We start from the raw sequence: 23,193 nt of genomic DNA on the forward strand, positions 1-23,193 counted from the left end.
TACTCTCACCATCCTTTGACAGGCTCTGTTCATGATCTATTTTCTTGTTGGTTCTTAGCTGCTTAATATTATTTTCTGTATGATATCAACTTCTATGTCCTCCAATGTGTTTTAAGTTACGTAACAAAACAATGTGGCATTGGAAGTTAACATGTAAGTCAATATTTTGGTGATGATGTGGTATTGGAAGCATCTCATTTTGAAACAATCAATAAGCATTCAATAATCAGTACTTTGCAGTCTGCACAGAGCCACCAAATTAAATTGACGTTGCTCGATAAAACGATTATTAACTGATAAAAATGCCCACTCTTAATTTTACAAGCAGAAATTAGCCTATTTCAGGCCCATGATGAAAAAAACCGAATTAGAAAAACCGAACCGAACTTCAAAAAATCAAACCGAACCGAACTAATTTGGTGCGGTGTTCTGTGTCCACTTTAAAAAAACCGAACCGAATTTTGAAAAAACTGAACCGAAGAACCAAATGTCAACCCCTAATAGTGTGTGCTCAAATTGAGTATACGAACAAGGCTAAAAGTGTGTGACAAAATCCATAGAGCAAAAAAAAAAGAGTATAACTGTTATACCCCGCATTTTCAGAGCATGAGCGTGACACGCGCTTCCTCAAAATTGACAATCATGTTGTTGCCACATAATTTAAACTCACGTTGATAATGTTGTATTCCGTACTTTTGTACGTCGGATTATTCATAAGCTGAGGTGGGGCCCATACGTCGAGATTTTTTTTAGGACACATGACAAGTTATATGAAGCACATATGTGAAGTTGAACGCAACTCAAGAAGGACCCTTGAGCCGAATCAAAGTGGAAGTCCTCCAAACAAATATTTTTAAGTAACGTTTTCGGGTGATCTGAATTCGAGGGGCAAAAACGGTATTATAAGTTTGGAATTTGGAAAAATACCAAGAAATAGAAGTTGTAGATAATTGAATTAGATTTCCAACCATAGCTGGTGGGTCCACAGGTGACGTCGGAATAAAGAGATATGGACGTTTTAAGGCAGAAAGGTCAGTGGGCTAGGCCCAGTCCGAGCCCAACCGGGTTAGGCCCATTACCCATGTCTTTATAAGTGCAAATTTCGGCCTTCCTCCTCATTTTAAGACCAGGAACGCCCAGAAAATTCTGGGGAGAGAGAGAAAAAGAGTCTTGGAGAAGAAAAACCAATTTTGATCGAAATCTGAGCCCCGAATCCCAAAGCCCATGAAGGGAAAAGTGTTGTACGCTGCGTTGTCTTCAATTTGAGCTAAAAATCAACCAAGGAGAAGGGTGATAACGTGGTGGCTGCATGCTTAAGGTATGAAAAGGTTCCTTTTCATTGTTAACAAGTTTATTTAGAGTTTCGACGGATTAGCACGGAGAGAATAGCCTGATAAATTCGTTTGTTGGTGTTGTGAATTATGGAATGAAACTTGAAGAAAATTTTGGATGATAATAAATGTATTTAACTTGTAAAATGTGGAGGATGTTGTTATTAATGTTATTGGTATTAATTTCAGCTTCTTTACGGAAATAAAATTATTAAATAGTTATACCACAAATTGGTTGGTGGAGGAATTTAGGAAACAGTGTGCGGGCTGTTTTATGACATACGTTGGTATTGGAAATGATGTTGATACTATTGGTATTGTTGTTGATGTTGTTGGTTGCTGAATTGGAATTCGGACTAGGCATATAAACAGAGGAGATGCTGTCCGATTTTTGGCAGAATATAAAATAGTATAATTTGAAATATGGTACAAATGTGCGATGACAGAGTCTAACGTCAGTATGAATCCTTTTAAATGTAGACTTACAAGCTTGGACAGATAAGCGTAGCTAATAGGAGGCGGAACAGGTATGTAAAGCTAACCCTTCTTTCTTTTGGCATGATCCTTATGAAATGAATAGACGATGTGTATGTGAATCTAAAGAAATTCCTATTCTTAGAGACACTAGGATGATTGCGTCCTTGACTTCCATAAGCTATTTCATATGGTTGTGATACGAATCTATGATTTTCGAAGTTCCATCTAATATGTTTCCGAGTGACATTCAAAAGGCATCTGATATGATTGTTATTGTGATTTTCAAATGATAGTCCATTTTAACTATTCCATTGGGGTCTTTTGACATATCCTGTTACGTATAAATGATCCCAGAGGTCCTATTCTGATGTAATCCATAATGACAACCGAAAGGTATTTGACACGACTATCGTACTGATTTGTAAATGGCAATTCATTTTGATTATTCTATTGAGTCTTTGATGATGTTTTAAAATTGCATATAGTTTCTCACTACTCTGCTCGTGCATACTGTTAGTACATCTTTCGCCGAGTCCCGGGTCGGTTATGTAGTCGTGCGCACTAGGCTACATTCCGGAGTATGATGTGTTACGGTTCGCCGAAGCCTCTCGCTAGAGGGCCGGGTACCGCTTATATATGTTATGGCATTATGATGTTTTATGGCGTATGATGTGCTGTGATATTATGATGTGTTACAGAGTATGTACGGAGATATGAAATCTTCTGGAGTATGATGTGTTGTGGCGCCAATGTCGGAGTGGCGACCACGTTCCTGAGCCTCATGCATGACTTTGATATGCATTACTTGTGTTTAGAAAGTAAGCATTTTAATATGTTGGTTATTGTATTTCATTTTCTATACCTCTTATTTCAGTGTTGGTCTTGTTTACGGTATTTTTGTGCTTTATCTACTCAGTACATATTCCGTACTGACCCCCCTCTTCTTCGGGGGCTGCGATTCATGCCGCGCAGGTTTACACATATGAGTAGAAGACATTGTTAGAGATGTTCCAGCGGGATTGGCGAGCTCCATTTTCTTCCGGGGTGTTGCCGAGTCAGAGTGTACATGTTATGATTTTTCTTGATTGATGTTAGAGACTTTGCAGACAAAGTCACGTATGTGGGTTGTCAGTATTGTAAGCGGCTTTGCAAGCTGATGTACCATTATTCATTGTGATATATATGTCATATGATTACAGATTTTATTTGACTTGAGAATGACGAAAAGAATGTTTCTGAAAGTCTTTGCTATGTATTCCGTTCTATTTGGTTTAAGAGTTCGAAGAGATTATGAATGTAATAAGAGTCAGTGGGTTCGCTCGGCCCTAAATAAGGGTCGGGTGCCCATCGCACCCTGTTAAGATTGGGGTGTGACAATAACCCACTAATGCTTTCAAGTCAAATTTTGTAAACATGTTTTTAACCTTTTAAAAGTTAGAAATATAAATTTTCCCCTCGCTCAAAGTGTGTTTTGAAAATCAACTCCCCTCCAACTTTCAACAAAATACAGTCAGACCTTTCTATAACGACACCCGCATATAACAACACCTCTCTATAACAACCAACTCTTTTCTGAACCGATTTTTTATGTTATATTTTACTTCTCTATAATAGCATTTCACCTATAATAGCAACAACCAACTTTATAACAATACTCTCTTTGTAAAATTACCCCCATATAACAGCTATCTTCTTTTTATGGTAATATAATAATTAACTATCTTTATAAAAATGGAATATCTATGATTACCAATAATAAGTGTAGAGATTTTGACCAAATATTTGATAATTTAATACACCATTACAACAAAAAATATTATATGAATATATATATTTTCATCATTAAACGATTTTCCTTCGTTATACAAAGTGTGATTAAGCTTAGAATTTGACAATTAAAAATGAAAATCAGATTTTATGCATCTTTTTTGCCTATAACAGCGAAATATTATTTAAATGTCAATGCTGTTATATGTGTATAACAACCATTCTCTATAACAGCTGAAAAATTTCGGACCCAACGATGATGTTATAGAGAGGTTTGACTGTATCTTCCTCCCCTTCTACCAACATCCGACAATTAACCGGTAACTTTAAAATAATCGATTGATCATTAGAAGGGTAAAATTGTAATTTCTTTTGCTTCTTAATTAACGGGATGCCCTAATTAATTAGTACAATCTTTCAAATTTTCTAATGGCACTTTTTTTTAGGGAATTTTACATTGTATGTCAATTATGGCAAAATATTTACCCGCTTTAGCCCATCTTTTTTTAATTACCCGCCATAGCCATTTTTTTCCTCTTCAGTTTTTTACTAGTCTTATACATTATTATACACTTTTATACAAGGTTTATATATTGTCTACAGTAGATGTATAAAGTTATATATTGTTGTATAAATATTGTATACTAGTCTTATATATTATTATACACTTTTATACAAGGTGTATACATTGCCTACAGTAGGTGTATAAAGTTGTATATTGTTGTATAAAGGTGAATATTCAAGTTGGGCCATGAAATGTTGGCCTGTAGGTTTGTAATTTAAAATATGGGCTATGAATATGTAATTTTGACCCATAAATTGTTTATAAGTGAAATTTCCCCTTTTTTTTAATCATTATTCATTGAAAACACATGATCATTAACCAATTACTCTCATCATCACTCTTGCAAAGTTGTTTGAGGGTGAACGATAAAAAATAATAAAAACAAGAATTTCAGTTGGCACCATTGCCTCCAACTTTGTCACTATAAAATTTAATTATTTGAAAATAAAAATGCTTAAACAGAATATTTGTTGCGGCTCAGAAGATATAAGTTGTCATTGCAATTCAGCTCATTGTAATCGCAAGAACACAAAGAATTCTAACCTTGTTGGATTGTATGTTGCGGCTTAGATTGTATGTTGTTGGTTATCGAGATCCTTCATCCAATGCCATTGAATATCATAATGACAAGCATTACTCTTTTTCAGCTTGACGAAAAATAATTCTAACCTTGTTGGATCGTTGTAAATTCAAGAAAATGTAATTTATCTAGTTAATGAGCACCCTATAAACATATCATAATCCGACTAGCCACACGGTCGAATGACGTGTGATTTAATTGTTTGTGTGGCATCTTAAACATTAATCGGGAAGGAGGTATAATCAAATAGTATTCCTAGATCCTAAGGAATTTTCGTTTAGAAGTAGTTAGTGGATTAGTCGAAATATCAATATTTATGTATAGTTAGAGCAACCAAGCTAATAAAGAGAAAAGTTTGATGACAACTTGAGGAATCACCCATCCTATTAAAGTTATTCTCGATTCTTTATCCATCTTCAACTTCATTAAGCTAAGACATAATTAAAAAGGTAATGGAATTTAGTTAGATTAAATCATAAGTTAATTAATTATAATAAGAGGAACGCATATTTAATCCGCCGGATAATAGCTTGTTAAGAAAATCGGTGAGAACAGACTTTTAAATGTATTAATCTCATACATATTTATCGATTTATCTAGACATAAGCTTTCACGAACACATTGTTGTGTATCATATTCACGTGATTTCGCTTGTCACTAATAATATCATCTCATTTCGATCGAGTTGGCAGTGGATTTGTAAATGGAAGACAAACCAGCTAAGGATCATCAATATAATCAGCAAATTAAAAGAAAAGCATGACCAACAAAAGAAGATATCAGAAAATGAGAAGTACCAAAAGTGGATGTCACCTCAAAAATGGCATCTTTTTGAGAAGTCATACACTTGTAAAGAATAAATAGTGATAAACTGTAGTGTAATAGTAGAGTAATAATAGAAAAATAAGGCCTATAAACGGTGGCGGGGCCAGGATTTATGCCAAGGGGGTTCAAAAGTATAAAGAAGTCATAAATGAAGAAGCTAAGGGGGTTCAACGTCTACTATATATACATAAAAAATAATTTTCACCTTGTATATACAGTGCAATTTTTCGCCGAAGGGGGTTCGGATGAACTCTTACTAGGTCCGCCACTGCCTATAAATATCATCTTAATTATCTCGAGTTGTAAATCTAGAGTATAACATCCTACTCTATCTATAACTGATCTACACAAATTACTTTAGAAAGAATAAGCAATTTTACGTCTTTTGAACCTAAAAATAATAGAATAGACAAAGAAAAATGATACACTATTTAGGCTTTGAATTTTGAGATATTCTCCTATATAAGAAGTGAGCGACAGCCTGCTGAAACAGGCAGGACTTCGTTGACATCCCTGCTTAGCAGGGGGCATTTTGGATATTTTAGGAATTTTATGTTTCAAGGCAAACAAGAAAGGAAGACACAATGGAGAACAGTGGGTGTTGATAAGGTATACATGATAACTGTAACTCCTTATACATAAGTTGTAAAATTGTGGTAAAGAAAAAGTCTTCATGGCCTCTACATAAAATTATTAAAAATTAAATACAAGCTTAATAAGCTCATAGACGTAAATCATATACCCATTTTAAGCAATTTAAGAGACCGTGGATAAGGTAGAGGAGGAAGAGGGGCATGGAGTAGTAGTAGGGGAATTAGTGTAAATAAGAAAATTTTGATACTTTAAAATGAATTGTCATCAACGCTAACTAAAAGAGAGTCCTTCATATCCATTTCTCAAGTCTTTTTTGGTTTATCATAAGTAAGGTGAAATTTTATAAATTTATCAGCATAAGTAGTATGGTGGTATGCCTGAACAATTGTGTAGCATAAAAATAATTCTAAAAAATTTCGCAGAGAACTAATAAAAGTTGCCCATGGCCACTAGGTTATAACAATAGGTACATTTCCAATTAGTGAGATTCTATCTCTTGGGAAATTGTGGTCAAGCCCTTAATTCTCTTATTCTGCCGAATCGAGCAGGCATCAAGAATTAGAATCAACCATTATAACATATGTTCTCATGTTGTCGACATTCTTGGAGCAAATCTCATCAAGATAGATTGAATCGACGACCTATACTTCAACTAAAGGCATAAGAGTGTAGCGAGCACAGAACAGAGAAAATGCACATGAGTGTCCTTTTGCCATGTTTATCCAAAAAAAAAAAAATGAAAAAACATAATTAAACTTATGACTAAATACTCTCGTGCTAAAGAGCGTGAAGGTTCGAGTCCTCTTCAAGGCATAATATTGAGAATGCTCATTGAAAAAACATAATTAAACTTATGACTAAATACATTCTCCTTCTTGTCTTTCGAAATTCTTGAGTTTCTCTTTTCCATTAGTATTACATATCAAAATCTTGAATGCATACTCTTCGGACCTTTTCTTTGCCAACCTTGTAGAAGTTCCAATATGTTGACTCTTAAGACTTAGAGCCTGTTTGGCCTAGCGGTTTTGAGGCCAAAATCATTCTTTTTTTTTGGAGAAAAAAATATTTTTTTGGGATATTTGAGCTGTTTGGTCAATTAGTAAAATTGCTTTTAAGTTGAAGTAGAAGCAGTTTTTCTGCGGTTGGGGAGAAGCAGAAAATTTATGCTTCTTGAAAAAAGCAGAAGCAGAAAATTATTTTTTTCAAGACAAAAATATCCCTACCATAAATACATATTACCAAGTATATCCCTCATTACTCCATTAATTTTTGTTTAATAATCTTTTTTATTTTATTTTACGTAGTATCAAGTTAGCTTTGACGTATGTAATAGACTTTTATAATTTGTGGACTGATTTTGAATTTTATTTTGGTTGTAGATTTTTAGTATATTTAAATCACCGTGTTGATATTATATCAATATTTAATATTTTTTTGATTTATGTATGTATTATATTAATTGATAATTTTAATATGCACTTTTAAATTTTAATTTTAATTAAATAAAAGTCAAAACTTAATTAAAATCTTTCATAACAAATATTTAAAATAATTTCTCTCTTTAATAAAATCTTGATAGTAAACGTTCAGTGATAACTATCCTTTTTCGTAATTTCATACTCAAAAAACACTTTTTAACAAGATTATTCAGACACAATCTGCTTATTAAAAGCAGTCAAAATCACTTTTCAAATTAATTAGCCAAACAAAAACTGCTTCTCACCAAAAGTGTTTTTAAAAAAAGCACTTTTTTTAAAAAAAAACACTTCTCAAAATAAACAGTTTTTAGCCGCTAGGCCAAGCAAGCTCTTAGAGTTTTTGAAATTTTAGGTTGATTCGAAGTTGAAATTGGAAATGTAATTTGGATTTTTAAGTTTCATTCTTCTTGTAAAAATAAAAACCCCACAATTTGTGAAAACTATCAACACTTTTCCAACTCTTATACAATCTTAAATGAGCAAAACATAAATCATATACAGGTACCAGAATATCTTAATGTAGTGCATTAATAAATCTCAAATCTCCATATTCCTTTGATAAATAAATGCTTTCAATTACATGGTATTACAAACTTTCGAATATACATAATTAGACAAAGATCCACTAGTGCAAAAAATCAACAATAGTAGTAACTAGTTATTCTTTATTTAATATAAATCTTTCACATAGTATGAACAATTTCTTCATGTCATTCCAGCATGAGTTCTTTTTTCTTTCTTTTATTAGCTCTTTCTTAATTGCTTAAACATATCTTTTTTCCCCTTTTTAATGGAGTATAAAACGAGGTGATCATTAATTTCATGTTGCATCAAACAAGAAATAGCAAACAAAGAAAAAGTATACACTATTTTTAATGAGACTGATCCTATAACTATTTATATTTGAATAATTCAAACTATATATGTTAGCAAATAATATACTCGAAATCTTAACAATTTTAGAATGCAATTATTGTTTCTCTACCTCTGGCGACACCACTGTAATTCGTAGGCTAATCAAGGAAACTATAAGTTTATTTTAAATTAAGTTCCCTTTACAAACTTTGTCAATTTCACACATAATAAATAGATCAAAATGTTAGTACTATATATGGGTATGATGGTCTGATTCATTAATTAGTTTTTGAATATTTAATATATTTCTGTATACGAGATAACTTAGATGTGTATGTATGAAAAATAATTATATGTTATTATCCATATTATTAATAGCTTGTCATTGTCCAAAACTCTAAATAGAAACAAAATATTGTATTTGTATATATGACTGCTCTCTAGTTTTAGAAACTGTATGAAGTCTTCATATTTATCCTAAATCTGCTATGCAAACTTCCCTTTTGTATTCTTTATTTAATTAAAACAAATGTGAACAAAAATTAATTGCATGCAACTTTAAACAGTCGTGTCCCTTGTGAAACAACACTTACAAAAACTATATATAAGGACACAAGTTGTTTTATCGTTGCATCATATAACTCTTCATCCACACCTTCTTTGAAAAGCACCCAAAAATAATACCTAAACAATTATGGCAGAAGAAATGGAGTATCAGTGTGGAGTTACTTCAATATTGATAATGCTAGCGGTGTTGATTTGTATTCTAGTTCTACCTTTATTTATGGGTCCGCTTCAACCACCTTCTCTATTTGTCGTCCTCCTTGTTCCCATTGTGATGGCCGCTACTTGGATTTATCTATCTTATGCCTCCAAATGATCTGAATAACAAGTTACCGCCGGATTGAAAATTTGAAAAGACATTATGAAAGGCAGGAGAGATTAGGAAAAGAAACTACCAGCACATGTTGGTTTTGTTTCATTTTAGTTTTAGTTCTTTTATACACTTTAAAGTGTCACAGTCATGTTATTTGATCCTATATGAAGAAACAAAGCAATGTATTAAAAATTCGAATGGTCGATGTTGTAAAAGGCAAGTAAAACTAATACTTACATATGTTTTGTTCATTTACATGTATTCTATCATAATTTTGCCCGTTGCAATTGGTGTTTTTATTGGAAATGCTATTCGATATCCTGACTTTTTTGTGAATAATGATCCATTTTATACTCTTTGTTAGATGTTAATGATATTTTTGGATTTAAAGCGAGAGAGTTCATCTCTGCGTGCGTGTAATGTATAAGATGGGTGACTTGTCATGCAAACGACTGTCTCAAAAAATTTACTGTCCTTGCTCCCCAACTCTCGTACCTATAATTACACTAGTCATATTAGGGAAAACAATTCTAAACAATATAAACATAGGAATACAAATGTTCATACGTATTACTCCCTCTGTTTTAATTTATGTGGTATAATTTAATTGAATAAGGAGTTTTAGATTTTTTTTTTTTCAAATTTGTGATTTTAAATATGCCAAAGATCTTTTGTAGCTATAAAAAAAACATGTCACTAAGGGTAAAATGGAAAGTCCAAAATTAAATTGTTTTCAAATAGAGAGGGGTGACATTTTTTTTTAAAATAGACTAACAAGAAAACAATTTTAGGAAGTACTCCCTCCATTTACTTTTACTTGTCGACTATACTAAAGTAAATTTCCATTACTAATTGTCCATTTTAGAATATCAAGAGAAAAATAATATTTTCTTAATGGATTACGGACAGATTCTCAATCACCAAAATGGACTATTAAGAACACAATAACGAATTAATAATACAGCATGGTATATCATGATACATGTACTTAGTGGTCGTTTGGTTTGAGGTCAAAATAGTCCCGGGATTACAATCCCGGGACTAATTTATACCATCTGTTGGTATTATTTTATACCATCTGAAAGATGGTATAAAATAATACCAGTATAAGTGGGTTAAGAAGGTATAAGTTGAGTTATTCCAGCACTAATTTTTATACCACGTTTGGTACAAGGTATAAAATAATCCCGGGATAAATTTATACCTTATACCAAACGTGGTATAAAAATTAGTACCGGTATAACCCATGTTATACCTTAAACCAAACGACCACTTAGGGTTCACATGAACATGTCTAGAACCCTAGTTTTGGTGAACTTTTGTATATTCATGGAAGAACATGGCTTGGGGAAGAACAAGGATGTTACCACACGTAGATAGAAACCCTACATATCTGTTAATGCTCCAAAACTTGTAACTAATGGTCTGAACTTGAGAGGAATCCCAAAAGCCTAAATCTTGAATACTTGTGATGAGTTTTCCTGAAAACCCTAGGTTAGGAACAATGAATTCCTATTTAGTAATCATGGATATATGTTGGAATTCACTTGGGATGCTTAGGATAGACTTACCTTGGTGTATCTTGATGGTAGGAGGAGAAGAACTTCGTTCTAGGGCTCGAGAATATGAAAAGTGAGATTAAAAACTGAACCCATGTATTTATACTTGTTGTTGAGTCGGGAAAAGTGCAGGCATCATGTATGGCCCGTACAAAATTGTACGTCCCATACCTGGTGGACGTACCTTATGTGTAAAATTCCAGAACCTAAGATTTCTCATTTGTGAGGTACGGTTTGAGAAGTACGGCCCGTACTTAAAAGTATGACCCGTGTAATTTAGCCCGTACCTCAAAAGTCAAATTCCAGTTACTTCAATTTTTCCCACGTGAGGTATGTCTTAAAAGTATGGCCCATACAATTTGACGTAAGGTGTACTTTTACCGTCTGAGGCAATTTTTCTAATCACAACACTTCCGTCTTGGTCTCTAAGTCCTAAATCATGAACGTAGCTTAGTTTAAAGGTACGATCGAGGTGTTACAACACCATCTCAGAATTTAGCGATTTTAGAGGAACTTAATAAAATTTCTTACAATGAATATCTTTTTGCAAAAAATTGAAGAGTTGTGATTCACCAAGATATTTGGACGATAATTGAACTAAACAATTATGAATAACTAAAGGACCCAAAGACAAGTTATTTTGGACACGAGATAGATTCTTGAAATTATGAAAATAAGACTACAAATCAAACTAGAAAGTAAAGATAAAGAGCCAAGAATGCAAAGGATTAATATGTACCATATATATGTGTGTGCGCGCGGGCGCGGGCGCACAATTATAAAATGTAAACAAGTATTTATATGTAGTTGGTTTGGTTCGGATTTTTGGGTTAATTTTGATTAAAATCAAAACTAAACTAATTTTTGTTAATTTCTGCATACTTGAAGGACTATTTCTATTAGGTGTTACACATGAAGGACTAAAATCATCCAAACCCCATATGTTGAAGGACCATTTCGATCATTTTCTCGATTAAACATTGTAGATAAACTCTACTTTGCCCCGGTGCCGCTTTTGCCTATTTATTTCTTTTTCCCCAAACAACAAAAGCTGTCGAGAAGTAGAGATGTCGAAAACACTGGTTCAACCAATAGGCCAAAAAAGACTTACGAATGTTGCAGTAGTGCGTCTAAAAAAGCACGGCAACCGTTTCGAAATTGCTTGTTATAAGAATAAAGTCCTTTCATGGCGTTCTGGCGTGTAAGTTTTTCTTTCTCTCTCTTTTCACTACCTCCTTTAATTGATTATTCTGAAATACTAGTGAAAGTTTGTATATATTAATAGACAGGCGTATCTAGCCTACAAGTTAGGGGTTCAAACTCAACCCCAAACTTTCGATGCGGAGCCTAAATTTATATGTAAAAGTTTATTAAAATTATAATAAATAGTAGATATGAACCCCTAACTTTAAAAATATAATGACTTCAATGCTAAAAATCTTAAGATTGAACTCATAAAATTTAAATTCTGGATCCGCCTCAAGAAATCTTAATCTTAGGTTAAGAAACAAAATATTGTTGGATTTCACCAGATAGTAGACTGATTAAGGGTGTGTTTGTTACGAGGGAAAATAAGTGATTTTCTTGTGTTTGGTATGAAAGCACAAAATATTGTCTCGAAAGCATTTGTAGCTGGCGTGTAAGTTTTCTTTCTTTTCCAGTACCTCCTTTAATTGATTACCGTGAAATACTAAAAAATTGTATAACTAGAGGCAAAATAGAGTAGTGTAAAAAGGGATTGAGGTAAATCTCAGGTTAAGAAAAAAAAATTGTTGGATTTCACCGGATAGTAGACCCATTAAGTATGGGATACTTTCGTGTATGTCCCTTCGGTCAAACTTAATTACCGGCAGTAGTCCAAATATACAAAATCTATACACTGATATGTATATTATACCTATAGTATACGTATATTATATGTATATTTGATTATAAATATACAAAGCCTATACAGTTGCTGGCTAGTTTGTAAACTAGGTCACCCAGAGGTATGGGGCTGTAATTTTCCCGATTTAAATATTGTTAGAAGATAGGTTGATGAAATTTTTGTACTTTTCGAAATCGCTTGTTACAAGAATAAAGTCCTTTCTTGGCGTTCTGGCGTGTAAGTTATTCTTTCTTTTTAGCACCTCATTTAATTGATTATTGTGAAACACTAGTAAAAGTTTGTATTATATTTAGAAACAAAACAGTGTTGTCAAAGGCGCGCTTAAGCCCTGAAGCGAGGCTCAAAACATGTTGAGCGCTTCACCTCGCTTTATGTGCGCTTCAGTGTCATCATCAAGGCTCTATGACATACTTTTCCTCGCCAATTAGTCTCTCTTGAAGAGATGACACTAGATAATTGATATTTCACTTTATCGTTCTGTTTTTACAATTTGTTTGTCCATATATTTGTTATTCATGCTTATTATTATTAGTCTTGGGCTAAACATACATATGTTTTTTATATTTGCACCATTGCGTCTTTTTTCATTAAAGCCCACACATTATTTGCGCTTAAAGGCCCCGCTGACCTTTGCGCTTTTTTGCGCTTTTTGCTTTTGATAACTGGAGTTGTGTGAAAAAGGGATTAAAGTAAAATCTTATGTGAAGAAAAAAAAATTGTTGTGGATTCAGAATTTCACTATGAATTTTGGGTTGAAAGAGAATTCTAATTCACTATAAGAATAAACTGGAATTACCTACGAACTTCGTAGCTAACAAAATTTTGTGCGTCGTAGACGAATTTTGTTGTTTAGCTATAAAATTTGTTCGCCGCTGATTCCGGTATTTTTTTTTTTAAGTGTGAATTGAATATTTAACTCTATTATACTTGTTTTTTACACATAAAATTCTATTAAGCACTGAATTCTGCCAAACTTGCGAATACATAGTTTAAATTTGCAACATTGGAGGTGGGGTTTGATGAGGTCTTATGGTGGGAATTTCCAAGACTCAGCTCTATAACAAGAAGTGAAAAACAAAGAAATGGTGGTACTAGTTAAAAGAAATACATAAAAGACCATCTCCTTCATTGTCGCATTTAATACATATTTCAAGTGCATTCCATTGATAGTAGATGGATTAAGTATTGTTAGAAGATAGTTTGATGGAATTTTTTGTGGTGTAGAGAGAAAGACGTGGATGAAGTGTTGCAGTCACAAACTGTTTACTCGAATGTGTCGAAAGGTGTACTTGCGAAGTCTAAGGATTTGATTAGGGCTTTTGGAACGGATGATCAGACAAAAATCTGCCTGGAGGTGAGCATTTCACCCCCCCCCCCCCCCCCCCCCTCTTTTTAAAAGCATACTATGAAGGTTTCTTACTTGAATCATACTGCAGAAGATACTGAAAGCATTTGAAGTTGTTCAAAAGTGTTGACATTTACTTTTGGCCTTTTTGGTTTGGGTTTTGTATGGTTGTATGATTTCCCTTTTCCTATTTGTTCTCCTAGTGATATGCATATGCCAGTTAGAAGCGTGACACTGCTTAAAATGGGTATGTTATAATTTTGATACTTTCTTATCAGCCATATTTGAATATCATGATGCTGGATAGTGATGTTGAGGGATTGGTTTTGTTTATACTTTTTTATCGTTTGGGCAATATTTTAGAATATTTCATTTCTTGTTTTTTAATCTAATTCTGTCTTTTGAATTGATAAGCTGAAAAAGTATTTGTTTTAAACCTGTTCTGCCTGTTCAAATTGATAAGTGAAGTGAGTATTTGTTCATGCAGCCTTCAGAACTTGTGATGCATAAGATACAAAAGGACCTCCTAATAACCTATGGCATAATGGTTTTAATCATGTCGAACACATTAATAAGTTGATAACTCAAGCACCTACCCAACAAAATTGTTTTAGCTTACCAGCAAAGGAAGCAGCTTAAATAACCGTATTTCCTTTACCCTCAACCCCTTTTCAACTCTTCATGAAATCCATTATGTAAAAAATGTTTTCTATGTTGTAGATTTTGGACAAAGGAGAGCTGCAAGTTGCAGGGAAGGAGAGGGAATCACAGTTTTCAAGTCAGTTCAGGGATATTGCTACCATAGTTATGCAGAAGACAATCAATCCTGAAACTCAGCGTCCATACACAATTAGCATGATTGAGCGTCTGATGCATGAAATCCATTTTGCAGTTGATCCAAATAGCAGCTCAAAAAAACAGGTAACAGATATGCTTAATCCTGTAAGGTTTTGACTGTTTTTTCTTTAGGTTTAATATCCTCAAGTGATTGATTAACTTCTACAGGCACTGGAGGTCATTCGGGAGCTTCAAAAGCACTACCCCATTAAACGGGCCCCCATGAGGCTTAGGATACATGTACCAGAACAGGGGAGCCCTTCTGTCTTGGACAAGCTTAAGGAATGGAATGCCTCCATTGTCTCAAAAGAAGAATCTGGAAGTCAGCACTCCATAGTAAGTGACATCTACATTTGACACCTCATATTGCACTAGAGAAGTTCGTGTGATTTTTCTGGCACTTTTGCAGCTTGAGGTTTCTGATCTTTTATTCTGGGATGTTTTTCTTCATCCAACTACTCTCCCTACCTTCATATTAAAAAATTTGAACGATAAAAGATCTTTTGTTCTGGGATGCTTCCATGGGTATCATCTTTGTTCTCTCTCAGAAATATTAAAAAAAAGGTGAAAAGAAATAGAGAATAAAAAACAGCGGTTGGCACAAGAAAACAAAAGAAACTTAACATGGGCTTTGCAAAGAACCAAAGCCAAAAAGAAAAGAAAAAAAAAAAAAAAAAAAAAGAGAAAGAAAGAGATCAGGATACAAAGGAACCAAGAGTGATTCATAAAGATGATGGTTCAAACCGGTCCCTGGCCCAAAAATACTCAATACTGCCTAAAACAAAATCCCTAACTGATGCACAAACCACCTTCATCTAGAAAACCCTGACTGGTAGGCTTGTCTCCTGTTTTTTCCCTTCCAACCGTGACTCCTCTCTTCTGATAAACTTCTCCGCACCCACATTGCATGCTTTCCTTCACCTATTCAACTTGTATTCAATTCTTATTAAAATTAACCTCAATAACAACATACCCAGCGAAATCCCTTCTTGGTTTGGGGGGGGGGGGGGGGGATAGTGTACGCAGACCTTACCTCTACCTTGGAAGATAGAGAGGCTGTTTCCCAAAGACCCTCGGCTCAAGAGAAAACTTGACAAAAAGGTTAGATACAGACAAATAGATCAAAGCAGTTTGAAAATGAAAGTAACAATAATGAAAATATCCCTTTTAACTAGCACAGTAGATATGAATTCTAACGGTTTAAGGTTTGTCTCTCATTATTTTGACTTCCGGTAATAATGTATTTATGGGTGCGAACAACGTTGTATGAGATCTTGTTAGTTGTTCATGTTATTAGTTATCTTCCTGTTTCATTTTTTTTTATTTGAGAATTGGTACTTGTATTGATAATAAAAGCACCAAGAAGGTGCAAGCAAAAGTATTTACAGATCAAAAGCACAAGTATGTCCCTTACTGCTCTTTCAGGGATACTATCAGATCTAACATCAGTTCCTCTGTTTCACTATTAAGATTCTGCTTACGTGAAAAACAAAACAAAAGTAAACATCTCATTTTGATCTTCTGAATAGAGCTTTCTTTGTTTTCAAAGCGGTTCTGGATGCTGAAATTAGCTATTCTAATTGCAAATACTATTTACTTTATCAAAAATGATAGTATTTAATTTGAGTTCTTAAATTAGTATTGCCATTACTGTATACTGGATGCTGAAATTAGTTATTAGATTGTGCAGTTATATTTTCACTTTTCAGTTAAAGCGCCTCGAGCCTCGTCGTTTTATCACCCTTTTCCTTGGGAAACGCTGCTCCTTGTATACTTGCTTATCAATAGGAGGAGGCCACAAGGAGTAGTTATTCGATATCACTTTTTCTACCTTGCATTCGTCCTCCCCATTGAATTCAACTTGAGTTTCTTTCTCTTGAAATATCAATTTTATTTATTCTGAAGCTTAATGAACCTCAACCAGTACATTTTCTGCTATTTCTACAAGTAGAATGGTGTTGTTCATCAAGAAGAAGAGGGCAAACTTTTTGACTCCTTGTTTCACCAAAGTAAGGAGTGATAAGAATGTTAATGCTTTGAGGTGGCCAAACTAATTTCTGCATTTTATATTTAGGTCAGCTTTGCAGTTCAATCTTTTTTTGAGTGATGGTCCTCGCAGGCTCTGACTAGTTCAGCTACATTTTTTTTGTGGTACTTAACTACCCTTCTAAGCATTGTGTTGCAGATTTGTGAAATTGAGCCTAGTCTTTTCCGGGATTGTGATGCCTTGATAAGGAATCAACAGGGGAGAGTGGAAATTCTTGCAGTCAATGTACATGTGGAGGGAGATACTTTCGTTGATCAATTCGATGATCACGAGGATGATTCTTCGAGTTTTAGGAAGGATTCTACGGGTCCAGTCCTTCAGCTAAGTGAGAAAATGCAAAAGCAGACAATTTCTTCAGAAAGTGGGAATTCCAGGGGAGAAGAAAAACTGAACAAACCTGCAAAAATTGGGAGTTCCCAGGGAGAAGTAAAACTGAACAAGTGCACTACTTGCAACGCTGTTGTGGGAGATTCAAAAGAATACAGAGAGCACTTTAAGAGTGACTGGCATAAACACAACCTCAGGCGAAAAACTAGGCAACTCCCTCCACTTACAGCTGAAGAATGTATGGATGACCTGGAACTCAGAGACTCAAAAGCTGATCTAAAAGAATATTCATTTTGAGGTTGGAACAATTCTCCTTGCGACAGACTTGTATTTTACATTATTGAAGACATACATATTCTACCTAGCAAGACTTGAAGGAAAACATAATTTAGAGAAATGCTGGTAAAGAAATTTGGCTGCTGAGTCTGGTTATATTGCATTTTATTATATTTAATAATTGGATAATAAAAAAAAGACACTATCTATATTCAATCTTGTCCCTGCTCCTCTTATGTGCCCAAAGTGCTTATGTTGGTGCCTCCCAGTAATTCTGAGTTTATGCATCTGCTCTCTGTACTGGTAAAGAAAATATCTTAGTGATATATTGGATGTTGGAGAGAAGGCATAGGGATCACCTTATAATCTCCAATCATAGCAGCATGGCTGCTTTCTTGAAACTAGCTATTAGTGTCTCTTCTACGTTGATGTGCTTCATATAGCCTGCTACATTTAGGCTCCTGCAACAGACGGAATACTTGAATGTCAAACTGAGGCTTAAAGGCCTGACTATGATCTAATTCCTCAAGCCTGAATTTTATCCTTCTGCTAAGAGGATTGATTCCATCATGTAGAATGGCACTTGGTCACTTTTTAGCACTTGGTCACTTTTTAATGTAACATGGTAGATATTAATATATAAAAAGGTCTCGTTTTCTGCATCAGTCGGAGCTGAAGTAAATTGTAAGCTGATATTTCGTGCATATTCTTTTCATTTTTCCAGCAATATTGTACTGAATTATGTTGCATTTTGCCTTTTTTTGCAGGTTTTTATGCAACTATTACTGATAGTAAGGATTGATGCTGCACAAGTCATGCATGTTATGTTCGTTGATTGGTAACCAAGTTTCTGTTAAGAAGTCAGAGAGTTGCTTTGTTTGACTCATAGGGGTGTTCGTGGTGCTGGATATTTTTGTACATGAATTGGTATTTTTGACCTGTTGTTGGATTGAATTATATTATATAGCTTGTACAAGGGTGATCATCGATACCATCTGGTATATTCTACCTTGGTCTTATGGTAAATGATATTTTAGCTGCTTCTAATGATGGAGGTAAAATTGCCATATTTTCCCAACATCTGAAAGGAGAATTTTGAGGTCATCCATGATTACGTTGAACGGAATACCCAACTGTTAAGGCAGAGCAACTGATCCACTACTAGGGTAGTATTATCTCAACTGATGCTCTTACTAGGATATACATCTTACACCCACTCCCTCAAACGATTACCTTTACCTCAGGCCATTGGTTGGAGCTAGAAGCAAACCTCTTCTCCCGAAAATTATACTACATGCACAAGGCGGTTTTTTTTCTTTTATTTTTGTGTATATAATAGATGTTGAACCCCTTGGTGAAAATCTTGTCTCTGTTATTGACTCCGTCCCTTGGGTGGTATGTGCGGATAGGAGATATCTCTTGTTCGAACCTCCGTCCCTTGGGTGGTATGTGCGGATAGGAGATATCTCTTGTTCGAACGTCTATTTCCTTATGACCTATCTGCCTCTAAGCTAATCGAACGCACAAGACTCCCTTTGCTTTGTAGTCTTGAGCTTCCAACAACTTGCTCATTTTCGTTTCCTTGGCATGTTGTCTTAACTCGATTGTTGAGCTTCGTCTCTTCATTCCAGATCCTTCCCATCCTACTACGGTTTAAATAGCAGCTCTCCTTCACTATCAGTCCTGCTCAGCCTGTTGTCTAGATACAAGCCTGCAAATATCCACAGCCTGCAACAGGTCAAAAAACATTACCAATCATGTCCTTTCTTCTTAATTTCATGAATAAAACGGACGTTGTTCTAGTCATACCTTAAAACTGGCCGATTAATGATGGATTTTCATCAAGATGGAGGGTGTGGCTAACTCTTTCTCACCACTATGCCTGAACAAATGGATGATGTAGCAGCTGAGCAGCCGTCGAACGGAGACTTGGATTCCTCTGCAGGCACAGTTTCAAAAAACTCTCTGCATTATCTGAGAGGTTCCTGGGAATTTCAGGAATGTTCTTCCCATCTGCCTGTTCACATGTAAGAATATCAGTCTCAACTGCCAAAAGAAACTAGCATAGTCCAGTTATATCATGATCCATAATATTGAGAAACAATTTTCAATTTTTTTTTTCAAAACTAGAAGTGACAGTTCTCTAATCAATCCCCTTGTCCAAGTAGTCAAAAAGTTATTAGTGTCAGATTTTCTGTTAGTCCAGGCATTCTCTTTAGGTAATTTCAGAAACAAACATTTTAGAACTAAAGGAAATATATCATACTCCTTCATATTGGCCCCATGGAGGTTTAGCTGTTGCCATCTCAAGAACAGTACAACCTAGGCTCCAAATATCTACAGCAACACTGGAACCTCCTGCATCCTTTACTACCTGGTATAATATTTGAAACATAGGAAATAAGAAAGAGAGAAAAAGAAGAAGATGGAATTAAGGCCATTTGATAGATTCTTGAGAGAATACCTCTGGAGCCGTCGAATGTGGACGTCCTTCAAAAGAATCCATCAGAGAACATGAATTTATCTGAAATTGGAAAACCAAAAAAATGAACATAAATTTAAATTTGCAATTTAGAGAATGGAAATCAAAACTTGGTGTTCTGCTTAAAATTGTTACGCTTTCGATTTACATATGGCTATCAATAACATACCTGTTTAGCCATTCCAAAGTCTGCAAGCTTGATTTCGCCTTCAGCATTTACTAGTATGTTTGCTCCTTTAATATCCCTGCCAAAGCAAATGACATTAGAGAAAATAAGAAATAAAAAGACCCTGAAATTAGACAATTTCAAGGAATATTATACTGATCTTACAGAGCAAAATTTTCTTCTGATAATATCATTAGCTGTAATTTTTACCTGTGTGCTATGTTTCTCTCATGCAAGAAGACTAATCCGGATAGAATTTTTCGAGTGTAGTTGCTGATAATTGGTTCTTCAAAAGGACCAAATTCTTGAAGTAGTTTAAGAATTGATCCTCCAGGGACATACTCCAAGTAAAGTGACAATTTGTCTCCTCTCTGTTAAACAAGATTGTCAATAGTCAGTTTTCCTGGTTCAAATTTTAATTCATTACAAGATGAAAGAAAGCATAGTTTGCTTTTGCTTCTTCTGATAACAAACACAAAGGGGCCATACCAATTCACTTCCATAGTATTGCACAATGTTTGGATGGGAGAATTGACTGAGCAATGTGATCTCCTGTTTAACCAAGAAAGTAACTTGTTTGTACTAATCATTGAGAATAAATAAAGAAAACATGAAAGACCATGTAAAATTACTAGATTTGAGTTGAAAATATATATACCTGGTTCAGCTGTTTGAGACGTTCTTTTGATATTGCGTCATTAAAGATGATTCCCACTTCCTTTATTGCACACATTTGTCCATTATCACTGTTGCAGGAAAAAGTTGCAGCTTTTAGTGAGGTTTCATTTCTCCATTCTTTTATATATTTCTCCTTGTGTGTTTCTTTTCTTTTCTTCTCTATTGGTTTTTATTTTCCTTGAGAAATGGCCCTTCTTTCTTGAACAATGAGGGTAAAGTTGATTTCAAGACCTCTGAATTATAGCTTATGACAACAGCTGGCATGTATAAGGGAAGGAAAATGACCAATAGAACTATAGCAACTCTTGGGCAGTCACTAGGCTTAAAAGTGACATTTTTTCTTTGATAAGCCCTTGGCACTGAGACAAAATGGTAAAAGGGTACTCTCGATATCTAAGTGTTGAGCTTAGTGCAACGGTAAAGTTATCTCTATGTGACCTACAAAACATGGTAACCCATAGAATCAGTCACTGACACTTGTGTCAAGGTAGACTGCCTACATAACAAGAGTGCTGTCTTCCTTGGACCCTACGTGATCACAGGACGCCTTTTGCACTAGGTTGCCGGTACTCTCAATATCGAGCTACCTTGTACAGAAACATGAAAGGACTTAAGTTATTAGTTATATACACTCGTGGTGTAAAAATTAATGTAGTTTAAATTATCATAGCAGGTTGGTTATTATTTTTATCAGGTTATCAATTAATGCTTAGCATAGAGTTTTACCTATAAATATTTTAAGTGACCTGATTGAGTAAATATTTTTTTATATTGTGAGTGTATGTATCTTAAAATGTGAAAGGTCCTTCAAGAAAGAGCAACGATGTAAACTAGGATGAGTGAAAGTCATAATATACCTATTAAATCCAGCATAGACATGTCCAAATGTCCCTCTTGCTAACAACTTCCCTTTCTTCCAATTGGATTCGAGAGCTTGCCCTGTTTTAGTAGAAGAACTTGGTGGAAGAGGAAGAGGATGGCGTGGATGATTACACTTTTCTTGTTTTCGATTTGGAGAATCCAAAATCTTTCCCCATACCATTGGATATGTTGTTGATGAAGTGCAAGGTGAGGTAGATTTTGAACTCTCATTTGAAGTTCTTGACCAATAATTGCATTTATTTCTGTGCAATGTATATACTATCACATGTTAAGTTAATCCCCTAAAGAAAAAGAAAAGACAGCTTGAACCCTTTATAGGAAAAGGCAAGACACTAAAACAAAAAGGAATTAGCAACGGACAAACTATGTCGGTAATCCTATTTAGCGACAGATTATCAAAAAATTCTGTTAGCTATAAGCAATTTAGCGATGGATTAGTGATGAAGTTCATAGCTAATTTCAACTTTTATTTTTTGTAGTGAGAAGAAAGATTGTACAAACCTGAATGGACTAAATAATGGACTAATCCCTTGTTCTTCATCGTCATTGAACTGAGTTGAAGAAGATGATGATCCATTACTTGATCTTGTAGAGAATTGAGGTGAATCTAATGGCAAAGGCAAAGGAAAAAGAGGATGAAGTTTCTTATCTTTTGTACTTGTGTAAGAATCATGAGAAACAGATGATGAATAATTATAACAATTAGCTGCAAAAGTTGTTGGAGAATTTTTGGGTATCAAGATTGATTCATCAAAGCTTTTTGGCTTATTTACTCTATATTTCTTGTTGTTCCTGTAATTTCTTGGAGGAGTTTCTTCATTGGGTGGCTGCAGGGGATGTTGTTCAAACCAAGAAGACATTTAACTTTTTGTTGGGACAAGAAAGTACTGTCAAGTGTATTTCAAATTGTGACACTTGGGATTTTTTGCTCGTGTTTTGAAATGTTAGGGTATATAAGAGCATATTAAGAATATTAAGAGCATATATAAGGGTATATAAGAGCATATTAAGAGCTGTGTACAAGACTTTGTGTTTATTTAGTAGGATGGACCCTCCCCCTTCCCTTCCCACGCTCTTCCAGAAGAATAAGAAAATGGTGGGGTTTGGTTAAGATATCCTACATAGTTTGCGGTTCCATTAATAATTGGAGACGGATTCAAGATTTGAATTTTATGAGTTCTGAATTCTACGACAAGGACCTCAAAAGTTAGTAATTGAGTTCTGGATTATTTTTTGTACATAGTGAATTCGTAACATAGACATAGGGTCTGACCTCTTTTTATGTTTTTATTGAGTCGAGGGTCTCTCGGAAACAGCCATCCTACCTTGGTAGGAGTAAGGTCTGCGTACACTCTAT

General features: G+C 34.5%; 2 protein-coding genes across 3 annotated transcripts; one reads left to right on the plus strand and one right to left on the minus strand.

Annotated features, from left to right (window-relative positions):
* Window positions 1-11,925: 11,925 nt before the first annotated feature.
* LOC132627226 (uncharacterized) lies at window positions 11,926-18,675 on the plus strand. Its single transcript, XM_060342446.1, has 6 exons — window positions 11,926-12,109; window positions 14,021-14,150; window positions 14,862-15,062; window positions 15,147-15,314; window positions 17,164-17,650; window positions 18,396-18,675. Exons 1-5 carry the CDS (start codon window positions 11,976-11,978, stop codon window positions 17,647-17,649), a joined length of 1,119 nt encoding a protein of 372 aa, XP_060198429.1. The 5' UTR covers window positions 11,926-11,975; the 3' UTR covers window position 17,650; window positions 18,396-18,675.
* Window positions 18,534-22,872, minus strand: LOC132627225 (mitogen-activated protein kinase kinase kinase 3-like). Of its 2 annotated transcripts, none has more exons than XM_060342445.1 (10): window positions 22,338-22,872; window positions 21,812-22,078; window positions 20,935-21,022; window positions 20,766-20,828; window positions 20,487-20,647; window positions 20,280-20,355; window positions 20,093-20,152; window positions 19,895-20,002; window positions 19,438-19,645; window positions 18,534-19,339 (listed from the first exon to the last, which is right to left on the minus strand). In XM_060342445.1, the coding sequence occupies exons 1-9, from the start codon at window positions 22,694-22,696 to the stop codon at window positions 19,505-19,507; spliced, it is 1,323 nt and encodes a 440-aa protein (XP_060198428.1). In that variant the 5' UTR covers window positions 22,697-22,872; the 3' UTR covers window positions 18,534-19,339; window positions 19,438-19,504. The 2 variants fall into 2 exon arrangements, with proteins under 2 accessions (XP_060198428.1, XP_060198427.1); XM_060342444.1 differs by having other exon boundaries at window positions 18,534-19,356; window positions 22,338-22,868.
* Between the last annotated feature and the right edge of the window lie 321 nt (window positions 22,873-23,193).

The sequence above is a fragment of the Lycium barbarum genome, chromosome 2, assembly GCF_019175385.1.
Source record: "Lycium barbarum isolate Lr01 chromosome 2, ASM1917538v2, whole genome shotgun sequence".
Classification (NCBI taxonomy): domain Eukaryota; kingdom Viridiplantae; phylum Streptophyta; class Magnoliopsida; order Solanales; family Solanaceae; genus Lycium; species Lycium barbarum.

Bases quoted from the DNA above. Each gene is read 5' to 3' on its own strand.
- LOC132627225 (XM_060342445.1), bottom strand. From the start codon at position 22,696: ATGTCTTCTTGGTTTGAACAACATCCCCTGCAGCCACCCAATGAAGAA. The intron at 20,829-20,934 runs GTATATATATTT...TTGGTTAAACAG, and splicing joins GTCTCAAACAGCTGAACCAG to GAGATCACATTGCTCAGTCA. The intron at 19,646-19,894 runs GTATGATATATT...ACATGTGAACAG, and splicing joins CATGGGGCCAATATGAAGGA to GCAGATGGGAAGAACATTCC.
- LOC132627226 (XM_060342446.1), top strand. From the start codon at position 11,976: ATGTCGAAAACACTGGTTCAACCAATAGGCCAAAAAAGACTTACGAAT. The intron at 12,110-14,020 runs GTAAGTTTTTCT...TTTGTGGTGTAG, and splicing joins CTTTCATGGCGTTCTGGCGT to AGAGAAAGACGTGGATGAAG. The intron at 15,063-15,146 runs GTAACAGATATG...TAACTTCTACAG, and splicing joins ATAGCAGCTCAAAAAAACAG to GCACTGGAGGTCATTCGGGA.